This window comes from Podarcis gaigeae, assembly GCF_964106915.1.
Source record: "Podarcis gaigeae genome assembly, chromosome: 18".
In the NCBI taxonomy this organism is placed as follows: Eukaryota; Metazoa; Chordata; class Lepidosauria; order Squamata; family Lacertidae; genus Podarcis; species Podarcis gaigeae.
In genome coordinates, this window is record NC_139696.1 from 1,926,817 (window position 1) to 1,939,641 (window position 12,825).

Below are 12,825 nucleotides of genomic sequence, written 5' to 3' on the forward strand. Positions count from 1 at the left end.
TTATTTTGGGGGAGCCCCCCAAAGAGAGTGGGGCCCTAAGCTATGGCTTGTTTAGCTTATTGTAAATCTGGCACTGGGTATCATACAAAATGCATCGTGCGGAATGATACTCAGCCATGTGAATATTGTGCCAAACTTGTCTACAGAAGTCCTTCCTTCCTTCCTTCCTTCCTTCCTTCCTTCCTTCCTTCCTTCCTTCCTTCCTTCCTTCCTTCCTTCCTTCCTTCCTTTTTCTTCCTGCCTTCTTCCTTCCTTCCTTCCTTCCTTCCTTCCTTCCTTCCTTCCTTCCTTCCTTCCTTCCTCCCTCCTTCCCTCCCTCCCTCCCCTTTCCTTAGATGACTAAGTTATCCCACCCCAGCCCACCTCAAAGAGAGAGAGGCGAAAATAGATTCCGCAGCAAAGCTCAGGAGCCTTTTGTATTGTCTTACATCCTAATTTGCAGAGTTCAGAGGAAGATTTAATTTGCGTTGCTGCAGACAGTCTGCTTGGGAGAGCGCGGGAGCTCAGGGCATGCTGGCTGCATACCAATCACAAACTGCTCCCACTGCTCTAAGGGAACCAATCCTGAGACCCTGGCTAGCAGGTCTCTCTAACCCAGTACCCTGTCTCCGACAGAGGGTGGTAAAAGGAAGTAGAGTCAGTGGCGTAGCGTGGAGGGTGCAGGGGGGGCTGGCCGCACCGGGCGCAACATCTGGGGGTTAGGGTTAGGGGACGCAAATCCACGGGTTAGGGGGCGCAAATCCACGGGTTAGGGGGCGCAAATTACTTGCCTTGCCCCGGGTGCTGACAACCCACGCTACGCCACTAAGTAGAGTTGCTGGAACAGAACCCAGATATTCTACCACCTATCTATCCTGCAGTAGCGTACCTGCCAACATTTCTCTGATGAAAATAGGGACGTCCTATTTAATAATAATAATAATAATAATAATAATAATAATAATAATAATTTTTAATATTATTTATACCCCGTCCATCTGACTGGGTTGCCCCAGCCATTCTGTGTGGCTTCCAAAATATATAAAAATGTAATAAAACATCAAACATTTTAATACTTCCCTCTATAGGGCTGCTTTCAGATGCCTCGTAAACAGTCGCATAACTCCATCCCCTCCAATGTTTCTCCCCTGAAAATAGGGAAGTCCTATTCCATCCTCTCCAACGTTTCTCCCACGAAAATAGGGACGTCCTATTCCATCCCCTCCAACGTTTCTCCCCTGAAAATAGGGACGTCCTATTCCATCCCCTCCAACGTTTCTCCCCTGAAAATAGGGCCATCCTATTCCATCCCCTCCAACGTTTCTCCCCTGAAAACAGGGACGTCCTATTCCATCCCCTCCAACGTTTCTCCCCTGAAAATAGGGACGTCCTATTCCATCCCCTCCAACGTTTCTCCCCTGAAAATAGGGACGTCCTATTCCATCCCCTCCAACGCTTCTCCCCTGAAAAGAGGGACGTCCTATTCCATCCCCTCCAACGTTTCTCCCCTGAAAATAGGGACGTCCTATTCCATCCCCTCCAACGTTTCTCCCGTGATGCAATCATCTAGCAAAAAATAAGAATTCTTAGGGTGGGAAGATAAAATAATCTGTGCATTTCCCGCACTCCCGATGGTGAGCCCTGGCTCTGAGAAACTGTCTGAGAATTTCTCCTCAATCCTGGAGAAATTGGGTGAAATTGTTACTCACACCTCCTCTGTTTTCCCAGTTTTTTCTGGCTGGTGGATTTTGAGAGGTCAGTTTGTGAATGGCTGTAAGCAAAAGAGCCTAGCTTGCAGATGAAGCCATAGTCCCACCTGGTGGCCAGCAGAATACATCGCAACAGGATTGTGGTGGCTCAGAATGCTTTCAACTGAGATGGGCTTACAGGAATCCCTTCTTGAGCTTGCTGATCGGCAGGTCTGCGGTTCGAATCCCTGCGATGGGCTGAGCTCCCGTTGCTCTGCCCCAGCTCCAGCCAACCTAGCAGTTCGAAAGCAGGCCAGTGCAAGTAGATAAATAGGTACCACTGCAGCGGGAAGGTAAATGGCGTTTCTGTGTGCTCTGGTTTTCGCCATGCACCAGAAGCGGTTTAGTCCTGCTGGCCACACAACCTGGAAAGCTGTCTGTGGACAAACGCCGGCTCCCTCGGCCTGAAAGCGAGATGAGCGCAGCAACCCCATAGTCGCCTTTGACTGGACTTAACCGTCCAGGGTCCTTTTTACGCCAGAGCATTTTCTAGTTGTGATTCCTGTATTGCAGGGTCTAAATGACCCTGGGGTGTGGGTGTGTGTGTCTCTTCCAAGTCTACAGCTCCACGGTTCTATGACCGGGCCTCGGTCTCACGGTCATTGATCCGCCACGCACTCCCATTGCTTGCAGGAGTCTTCGCCCTTGTGCAAAAACCGCTGTGTTGTTGCTGTCAACACACGGAACAAAAAACACCCCCTCTTGTTAACGAACAACCAGAGCCAGCCCACCTCGTATTGCCAACCTTTTGTCGTTTGCCTAAATTGCCAGCGCTTGAGTAATAGCCATGCAATTGCATGCATGTGTGTGTCTGTGTGCAGGGCAGAAAATTGCAGGTTGCGTTGCAAAGGGGGCTGAGGATAAGCAGATGCATTTAGGGCTACAATGGGGAAACTGGTGCTGGGTCTCTCAGCACCTTCACCCTGCAGGGAGGCATCAGGTATATTTAGTCGCCGAAATGCTGAGAGGAGCTCCCGCAGGGAGAGACAACCGCCGCCTATCAATGGCAGCCCCCCTCCATTCCCCCATTACATATCCCCTTCTTTTTAGAAACAATTCTCTTCCTCTCCACTCCCCCTTTACTTTTCTTCTTTCTCTTCTTTGCCCGGACACTTGCAGAAGAAAGAACCGAGGGAGATGGAGGACAACAGACCGTTGTTTTGTGCAAGGCAGGTTTGTGAAGAGTAGAGAGAGGTTGGCTTCGCGGTGGAGCCTGCATGCTGCACGCAGATGGCGTCAGAGTCAGTCCCCGGCATCTCTGACCCTGAGACTCTGGAGAGTCACAGCCAGTTTTGGGAATGTTCAGGGTGGAAGGAGAGGATATATTGTTTATTAATATCATTCCTAACTTGCGCTATCAAGTTCCTTTATGGAGCAGAGGTACATTCCCCTTTTTACAGGCACAGCAGAGAACTGGCTGCAGGCTCGTGTGAGCCTCTCACTATGATACAATTCAATCTGTCTCAGATTGAATTGTATGTTCCTGGTAAAAAGGGTAAAGGGACCCCTGACCATTAGGTCCAGTCGTGGCTGACTCTGGGATTTTGGTACTCATCTCGCTTTCTTGGCCGAGGGAGCCGGCGTACAGTTTCCGGGTCATGTGGCCAGCAGGACTAAGCTGCTTCTGGCAAACCAGAGCAGCGCACGGAAACGCCGTTTACCTTCCCACCAGAGCGGTACCTATTTATCTACTTGCACTTTGAAGTGCTTTCGAACTGCTAGATTGGCAAGAGCAGAGAGCGAGAGAGCGGATAGATAGATAGATAGATAGATAGATAGATAGATAGATAGATAGATAGATATAGATAGATAGATAGATAGATAGATAGATGATAGATAGATATAGATAGATGATAGATAGATAGATGATAGATAGATAGATAGATAGATAGATGATAGATGATAGATGATAGATGATAGATAGATGATAGATAGATAGATAGATAGATGATAGATAGATAGATGATAGATGATAGACAGACAAACAGATAGAGATGATAGATGAGAGAGAGAGATTAGGCTTTAGATAGATAGATAGATGATAGATAGATATTAGGCTGTAGCCAACTAAGTCCCACTTGCAGCAGCAGACCCACTGAATTGACTTGGCCCTGGTCACCATTGTTTTCAATCAGTCTACTTTAAGTAGAATCACCTGCAGCTGGAGCTGTAAGCGAAGCTTCACCGTGTTATTTAATCCTACCTTTTTGCCAAAGAGGGAAGACCCCGGCGAGTCTGTGAAGCAGAGGAACATAGTGGCCTTCAACACAAATGCCCCCTGGAGCCTGTGAACAGCCAGACCAAGGCTGCCTAGACCGTCATACACAAAGAATGAGAAATATGAAGAGAGGCTTTGGTGGTGCTCTTGTGTATAGATCCGACTACAGCAGCTATTGATTCCTGCTCTGCTGAGCTGTAATTATATTGAATTGCAAAGGGACATGTTAAGTGTTAAGCCTCTTCTTGGAGGGAGGGAGGGAGGGAGGGAGGGAGAGAGGGAGAGATCCCGTCCCAGCCCCCCTCCAAAAGGAAGGGAAGAATATATTTGAGATTTACTGGTATCTGTGCTTCAGATGAGAGATGTTGGGATTCACTCTGTCCAGAGAGTAACCCCGTGAAGAAGGGTGGTGGTTTCGTCAGCTGTAACAGGGGACACACTCTGCACATGTTCAGAAGGTTCGCCTGGTGCCTTCATTACATACCGTATTTTTTGCTCTATAAGACGCACCAGGCCACCAGACGCACCTAGTTTTTGGAGGAGGAAAACAAGAAAAAAAATATTCTGAATCACAGAAGCCAGAACAGCAAGAGGGATCGCTGCGCAGTGAAAGCAGGAATCCCTCTTGCTGTTCTGGCTTCTGGGATAGCTGCGCAGCCTGCATTCGCTCCATAAGACGCACACACATTTCCCCTTACTTTTTAGGAGGGGAAAAGTGAGTCTTACAGAGCAAAAAATACAGTAATTATTGTGTGTAGATTAGTCGTCAACGTGTTACATGAGTTGGACTACTTCCATCAGCAACAGGGGTTGCATTTTTCTAGAATCTCCCTTTCCTGGGCAAGGTTCTGGTATATTTTAGGTGCCGGGCAAAAATGTTGCTCTTCATCCAGCTAATCAATATTCCCACAGCCTTTTAAAGATGTCTGTGGGAAGGGGGTGGGTTAGTTATCTTACTTGTCCTTTAGCATGTATTTTATTCTGTGAACTGCCCTGAGATCTTTCAACGAAGGATGGTATATTAATTCAGTAAATACTAAAATGAAAAGGCTGAAATGGTTTGCCTGGGCTAGGACTGTATTCTGGCATCTAGGCATGGCTAAAGCATGAAAAGGGCTCTTGAGCACAGGCAGTGGCAAAAATTTAAAGTGCAGGGCCTCCTCACGACAGGCCACCGGATCCACGCCCCCATAGCCACATACCCCTTGTTCCCCAGGAGCACCCATAGCTCAGTGGCAGAATACAAGCTTTGCATGCAGAATGTTCTAAGTCTGATCTTTGGCATGATCAGTAAGAAACATCTCAGGAAGCATACATCTTGGAGGCCTGGCATCTCCTGTTCTGGTCCCACGGAGAAGCTCATGCAGCAAGACAAGTTGGGCGTTTCAGGACCACGGAGAGCTCCACGTGAGCCGCTTGCTCCTGAGGCAGCACCATGGAGAGCCCCAAGGCAGGTCTGGTGTTTCAGGACCACGGAGAGCTCCAAGTGAGCCGCTTGCTCCTGAGGCGACATCATGGACAGCTCCAAGGCAACAAGGAGTGCAGTGGTACCTCAGGTTAAGTACTTAATTCATTCCGGAGTTCTGTCCTTAACTTGAAACTGTTCTTAACCTGAAGCACCCCATTAGCTAATGGGGCCTCCCGCTGCTGCTGCTGTGCCGCCGGAGCATGATTTTTGTTCTTATCCTGAAGCAAAGTTCTTAACCTGAAGCACTATTTCTGGGTTAGCGGAGTCTGTAACCTGAAGCGTATGTAACCTGAAGCGTATGTAACCTGAGGCACCACTGTATTTGTTTTTGCTGGTTCGGTGGGCAGCCTGCCCAGTCTCTGACAGCAGACAACCCCACTGGGAGGGGCACTGGGGTGGGTTTCACCCTGTGCCTCGTAGAGCTGGGCTGACGCTGCCGGCGGGCCCTGTGCCCCTTGGCACCATCCGAAGGCCGTGATCCAGTAGGCGCTGGGGTGGATTGCAGAGTCAGGCCTAGGCTGCCCCCGGGCCCAGTACTGACAGCAGCAACAAGCAGTTATGGCTCACCCAGCCTTCCCCATTGCCAACCAATCGCACTTACCTGAACTGGTGGTTCTGGATCGTGGGGTCTACTGGTCAAAATGGGAGCCTCAGCGATCGCCCTCTCTTGCCAGCGACAAACCAGGACTGCTCCAAGGATCTGCAAGGAAGTATCCCCTTACCCGCTTATGACTGGCCAAGGGGATAACCAGCCAATGAGGATTTTTTTTAAAAAAATGCTTCCCCCCTGCACTTCTCACTTCCTTCTGCGGCCCCCTAGCATGCTGTGGTCCCCCCCCATTACACATTTTCACCTGTGGCCCCCTTGGAATATCCTGGGGGCACCCAGCCCCAGGTTGGGGAACACTGGTGACACCAATGCATACATGGAAAACCAATGACCAAATCGATTTTGTCTGTTGGGAGTTGATGGGAAGCTGCTGGAGGGGGGGAGGTTGTGGGCTGGGGAGAAGGGATGAAGGATTTGGTGGTGGGTGGTTTGCCTGTCGCAAATGCTTTGACCCAACTTCTAATTTTGAGAATCTTGTGTGTTTTTTCCCTCCCCCTTTCCTTTTTAAGCTTTCTGAAATTTTCGTCTCTGTGTGTGTGGTTTTTTTTTTAAATAAAAAAATGACTTTTAAAAAGATGACTTTTAAATAATAAGTAAATATTACCTGTTGATGTGCCAAAAAGGTTTATATCTTGTATTTGTTTTCCTTGCAAGCATCTGATGGTCATAGGGTAGGTTTTTTAATTCCTCTGCTGGGGGTTTTTGGATTGAGAAACACCCAAAGCTTCGCCCAATCTTTAAAAAATAAAAAAAGGAAGAGAGAGAGAGGAGTCGCCCAACCTTAAAAAAAAAAAAAAAGGGAGAGAGAGAGAGAGAGAAAATACTAATAATTAAAATCCATACTAATACTAATAATTAATGATGTTTGGAGACAGAGGACGCATCAGCACTACACACCAGAAAGTTCTGGAAACCAAGTCATAGGGAACGGTTGAGGGAGGTGGGTACGTTTAGCCTGGCGAAGAGAAGACTGATTTGATAGCCGTCTTCCAATACAGTGGTACCTCTGGTTATGTACTTAATTCGTTCCGGAGGTCCATTCTTAACCTGAAACTGTTCTTGACCTGAAGCACCACTTCAGCTAATGGGGCCTCCTGCTGCCTCCGCACCGCGAGAGCACGATTTCTGTTCTCATCCTGAAGCAAAGTTCTTAACCTGAGGTACTATTTCTGGGTTAGCGGAGTCTGTAACCTGAAGCGTATGTAACCCGATGTACCACTGTATCTGAAGGGGAAGACTTGGAAGACGGAGCAAGCTCGTTTTCTGCTGCCCCAGAGGGTAGGACCCCAACCAGTGGGTTCAAATGATGAGCAAGGATATTCCAGCTAAACATTAGGAATGGACTCTCTAGGAAGATGGACTCTCCATCCTTGGAGGTCTTAAGACAGAGGTTGGTTGGCCACCTGTCAGGGAATGTTTAGATGTGGTTCCTGCATTGCACGGGGGTTGGAATCGATAACCCTTGAAGGTTGTTTAAAGTACTGTATAATATCACTTTAGCAGCCATGGCCTCCTCCTTCTCCAACGAATCCTGGGACCTGCAGTTTGTTTAAGGGTGCTGAGAGTTTATCAAGAACCGCCTCCTATTCTCCTCACAGAACTACAATTCCCAGAGATCTCTGATAAGAGGGATGGATTGTTAAACCGTATGGGCTGCTGAGCAAGGGGTTTGATAACTATTCAGAGGTTGGTACCTAGTCCTCCATTTGCAAAAGAAGCAGGAGGTTATGTCCAAATGTAAGATTTGCACCATCTGTAGGCAAGGGTGCAGAAATGGGGGAAACTGGGCGAATCTTTTATTCTAAAAAAAAAGAATACAGAACACAGATACATTGGAACCTCGGTTTTCGGACGTAACCCGTACCAACTGACCGTCCGACTTCCGAAACGTTCAACAACCGAAGCAGTCGATTCCGGAAGCGTTTGCTGACGGAAAACTCAAAACGGGAGCCGCGTGTCACGTTCGGCTTCGGAAAAGCGTTTGGAAACCGCAGTCGCTTCCGGGTTTTCGGCGTCCAAAAGCCGAAGTGTTTGACTTCCGAGACGTTCGGAAACCGAGGTTCTGCTGTAGCCTTAATGAAGGACCACAGAAGTACCAATGTATGGGGTGGGGTCTCTTGCCAGGGGAAAGGTCAGAGCAGATTTTTTTGTCCTCTGTATGGGGGAGGGCGCCCCGAAAAGTTGGAAGAAGCATTGTTCTGCATCTTGTTTGATGGTTGTGTTCTTTTGTTTCCTCTTCCTCCTCCTCTTCCTCCTCCTCCTCCCCCTCCCTCCTTCCCGGCCCCTTCCTCCTCCGACGTCGACATATAGCATGCAAACGTAAAGAGCAGGAGCAGCAGAAGGACAGGAACTTACAGCCGAAGAAGCAGCGCCTCGTCTTCACGGACCTCCAGCGCCGCACCCTGATTGCCATCTTCAAGGAGAACAAGCGGCCTTCTAAGGAGATGCAGATGACCATCTCGCAGCAGCTGGGCCTGGAACTCAACACCGTTAGCAACTTCTTCATGAACGCTCGCCGGAGGTGCATGAACCGTTGGCAGGAAGACCCGGGCGCCAACCCCGGGGTTCCTTCTTCATCTACAAGCACTTTTTCCAAAGCATGATCTCCTCCTCCTTCTTCTCACCCTCTCCCTACATCTCCCCCCTCTTGTCCAACACCACACAGCAGCCAAAAAACTCATTGCCTTCACCATGCTGGCTTTCCTTCTCCTCACCGCCATGCGCACGCCTTGAGCAACCAGCCACTCAAGCACAGCCATCCGCACCAGGTGCAACTGGGATGCTGCTAGAGCTCTGGGAGCATCCATGGGTCTTAGATGCACAACTGCCATGCGTCTGAGATGCACAGGAGCCCTTGCCTCCGGCCGCCATCTAAAAGCTGGTGCCTGATTTGCAGAGTGTCACTTGCTTGGCACCATCTCACAAGTAGCCCCCAAAATCTTTGGCTTAGGTGAGAGACGCCACTTGGCCCATAAACAAACAAACAAACAAACACCCAGCCCAGAGGGTGTTGTGCCATTCTGATGGCTGGGCAAGGGGATTAAGGGGCTGGTTTAATTGCAGACGTTTTCAAGGAAGTCTGTTTTGAAGTCCCCGTTATGCGGGAGGCGAAAGCCATATCATTGAGGGTCGGTGGGTGCCTTGGCCAACTGAGTGTGTGCTGGATGCCTTAAACACAGGCCAGCACTGGGCAATTGTTGGGAGGGCAAGTAACCATGTCAAACTGGTACACCTTCCTTCTGCCCTTTCCCTGTCCCTGGGTTTCAACCCCTAGACCATTCACCTTTCAATAGTAAAGCATCAGCTTTGCATGCAAAAAATAAATAAATACCAGGCATCTGCAGGCATGGCTGGGGGAAATTCCCAGCCTGAAATCCCCAGAGAGCTGTTGCCAGTCAGTGTATACAGTGCTGAGTGAAATGGACCTATGGTCTGTCTCAGTATTAGGTAGCTGTCTATTTTCCTGTCATGGCTACCTTGGCACCAGCAATGGTCTTGCATTCTAGGACACAGCTGAGCCCCCAAGTTTCCAGACCCCTGCCCCCACAGCTCCATTTCAAACGAGGGTCACTGTTGCGAAGCTGATAACAGCCCTTTTGGATGTGGGATGGGGAAAAGGCAAACGACCGTGTCGCGTGGGAACGGTTTGCAATTCGTTTGGGGACAAGCTGTTGCATCCTAGGCAAGGGCGAGTGGAATCAATGGCGGCCTGCATGAATGGCGTTTATGGGGTGTTCCTCAGATTGCAAACCAAAAATGCTTAAGGGGGCTGAGAAAGTTTTTAATAATAATAATAATAATAATAATAATAATAATAATAATAATAAAACCAGTAATGAGTATGGCATTCGTAGGACCAACAAGGGGAAAGCATGGAGAACCATTTTTGCAAGCGTCACCAAAACATTACCATGCTGTCCTCACGCACATTTGTTACCCACTCACCTGCTCAACACCCTTCCTTGCATCCCATCGTCTACGCAGCTCATGAACAGAAGGCGTTACTCTCCAAACCAACCCCTCCATGAATATACACCCTAAAACTAATGGTCAACTGCACAACAACATGATTCACGTCTACCAAAAGAAAAAAAATAGAGCAACCAAAAAGTGTAGGAGAATCAGCCGAAGAGAAGACGTCTTGTTCTTGTTCTATCAATGGTTCCTCTCAAAGGAATTCGAAGCCAAAGTGTGGAAAGGAAGAGGGAGAGTAGCAACTCACACAAAAAAATACCCCCTTCCTCCCCCCCCTGGAATCAGTCGTGCGGGGGGGTCTAAAGCTAAGTTGCACTGTGTCACCTCGAGAGAGAGAAAATATAAGCGGGTCACGAAGCACATTTTAGGTACATAATTCGGGTATTTTAAAAAAGAGAGAGAGAGAAACGAAAAGCTTTAACGAAACCAAAGGAAAGGAGATGACAGGATTTCCGTTCTTTTTTCCGGACGCTGGACCGCCGTCTCGCCTTCTGTCTTGACCTTGGTTTCATTCCAGAAGAGAGCCCCAGAATGGACCGATTCTGTCCATCTCCTTGCAGCGTACCCACAAGGCCACCACCTCCTGTATCCTGCTATCAACACAGAGAGGTGGGGAAATGACCGATATGATAAGAACTGGATTGGTGGACGGAGGCCCCAATTGCGAATCTGCTTGCAGAACAGAGATAGAGATATATTTAAGTACAGATCGACATTGTGGGTGGCGAGAAATGCAAACCTCCTTCTCAACCACCCCCTGTCCCCATTCCACCCCTCTGCTCCTGGAAAAAGAAAAACTCTACAACAAGCTCAAAAAAATTAAAAATGGATCTCTGGCAACGTATGAAAGATAACTGACTATTTGAGTGTGTGCATGAGTGAATGTGTGCCAATTAACAGCCTGCCTTAAAAAAATAATAATTACAAGATAGATACACCACGATTCTCTTCTTCATTTCTGGAAGGAGCGTTGTCCTCAACAGGGGCCGGCACCACGAATCACGAGTGACTTGCAAAGGCGAAATAAAACGAGACAATGGCGGGGTCAAAAGAGGATGGGGGACGCTTTCGCGAGCCAAGCCTCCCCAACGTTTGAACCCAAAGGGCCAAAGAGGAGACGACGTCGAGAAAGCCCAGGGGGCAAGAGAATCTCACCCTCGCCACCTCCCCAGTAAACGTGGGGTTTCTTTGTGTGTCTGTGCGTCCGTGTGTCTGTGTGTCTTCTTGTTTTTGGTTTTTAATGGGACAATACCAAATTGATGCGGGTACAAATAGCACGGTCTGTGTGGAGGTCTTTTCCCCCCTGTTCACTTTACGTTGAAGGCGAAGTGTTGAATCCACGGTTAGGCGACTTCTGGAACGATGAGGAGGAGGAGGAAAGCCACGCCATCGGATAATATTATTTGATTCGAAAGGAGGATGAACTTTGAAAAGAAAAGAGAAGAAACTTTAACCAGAAACCCCCCCACCCCACCCCCCAAAAAAATTATGCCCCAATCTATTGAGTGGGTGTGACCATGAGGGTGTGAGAAGGGGAGAGATGGTTGAACCAACCTAAACAGATGACGGAAGGAGGGGAATGTAGCAAATGCAGAGCTGTGTTTTGCCAAAGGAGGAAGATAGGGTGCGAAAGGATAAGGGAAGCAAATATATATACATTTCCCTCTCCGCCCAGTGTCCACCCCCCTCTCCAAGCGCCCCCTATTCCCCCCCAATCCTGTCTTGTCTTTGTCGTGACGTGTCGACGCTAACGGACGATGGAAGGCGAAGACAGTGGATTTCCGTACCTGATTTTGTGGAGTATTTAAAGGGCTGAGAAGCCACGCCAGAAAATAAAAGAAGAAAGGTAATAAACGGGGGGCCTGACCTTGGCTAAAAAAAATAAAGAGAGCACCCCAAGGACAAGGAAGCTGTCAACGAGCGACTGGCCCCCAAGCGTGAAAAAAAAAGAGACGTTTGTAGTGAGACCCAAAAAAATATAGGCTACCTCACTTGAGTTTTCGAGTTTTTCGTGATTTGAGAATCACACCTGATACCAAAGATTTGTTCCCCTTGCCTGGTTTGTGGTGGAATCTAAACACACCCACCCCCAAACACCCCCAACCTTCCTTATCCTTGTTCCCATGCTACCGCCATAACCATTCCTAGATGGTTATGTCCCACCCCTATGACCCATAGATGCTGTAGCCAACCTTCTTCCTTCCTAAGACCCCCATACCTTGCTTTTTCCATTGCTCCCCCCAGAGAGACAGACAGACAGACAGAGACAAAGAGAGAGAGGAGAGAGAGAAAGAGAACATGATCTTTAGAGTGATAGAGTGCCTTTTCTTGTACCAAAGGTGGTAGACCACGTTTCTTTGTCCTATAAACTCACCCAGTAACTTACCTCAGTTCTCTTAATGGGATGGATCCCGGCTACTCTCGTTTGCTTTTGGGTGATGGGGCACAAGCCCAGTCTACTCCTTGCTCCCGCCTTGTCCCTCCCTTCTCGCCCAACCGCCCAAGAGACTAATTCTTCCTCCCCAACTTGAGTGCCTGCGAATGCGCACAAGAACCAAAATGTGCTTAGTGGGCTCTTAACGTTCATGGATATTAATGTTCTGGAACTTTGTCTGTACCAATGAATCGGGTGAGAAGAGACTCCATAGCTCAGTGGCAGAGAACATGATCAGCTTGTATGTCCGGTCTCAAACATCTCTGGTTTGAAGCGGATCTCACACAGCCAGTGAGGAGGAAATCATCTCTCTGTCACGTTCTGTGGGACCCCGGAGAGCCTTGTGGGGTCTCCCTCCTGCCTGGTTCAAGGTGCTTTGAAGCTCCAAAGTTT

The 12,825-nt window shown here is 48.6% G+C and overlaps 1 protein-coding gene across 1 annotated transcript in view; it reads left to right on the forward strand.

The window, feature by feature from the left end:
• Positions 1-9,789, forward strand: part of ONECUT3 (one cut homeobox 3) — a 60,379-nt gene extending 50,590 nt beyond the window's left edge. The window contains exon 2 of the mRNA XM_083720560.1: positions 8,334-9,789. Within this exon, the coding sequence (XP_083576686.1) occupies positions 8,334-8,626 (293 nt within the window). The 3' untranslated portion in view covers positions 8,627-9,789. The remainder of the gene's footprint in view (positions 1-8,333) is intronic.
• Positions 9,790-12,825: the final 3,036 nt, after the last annotated feature.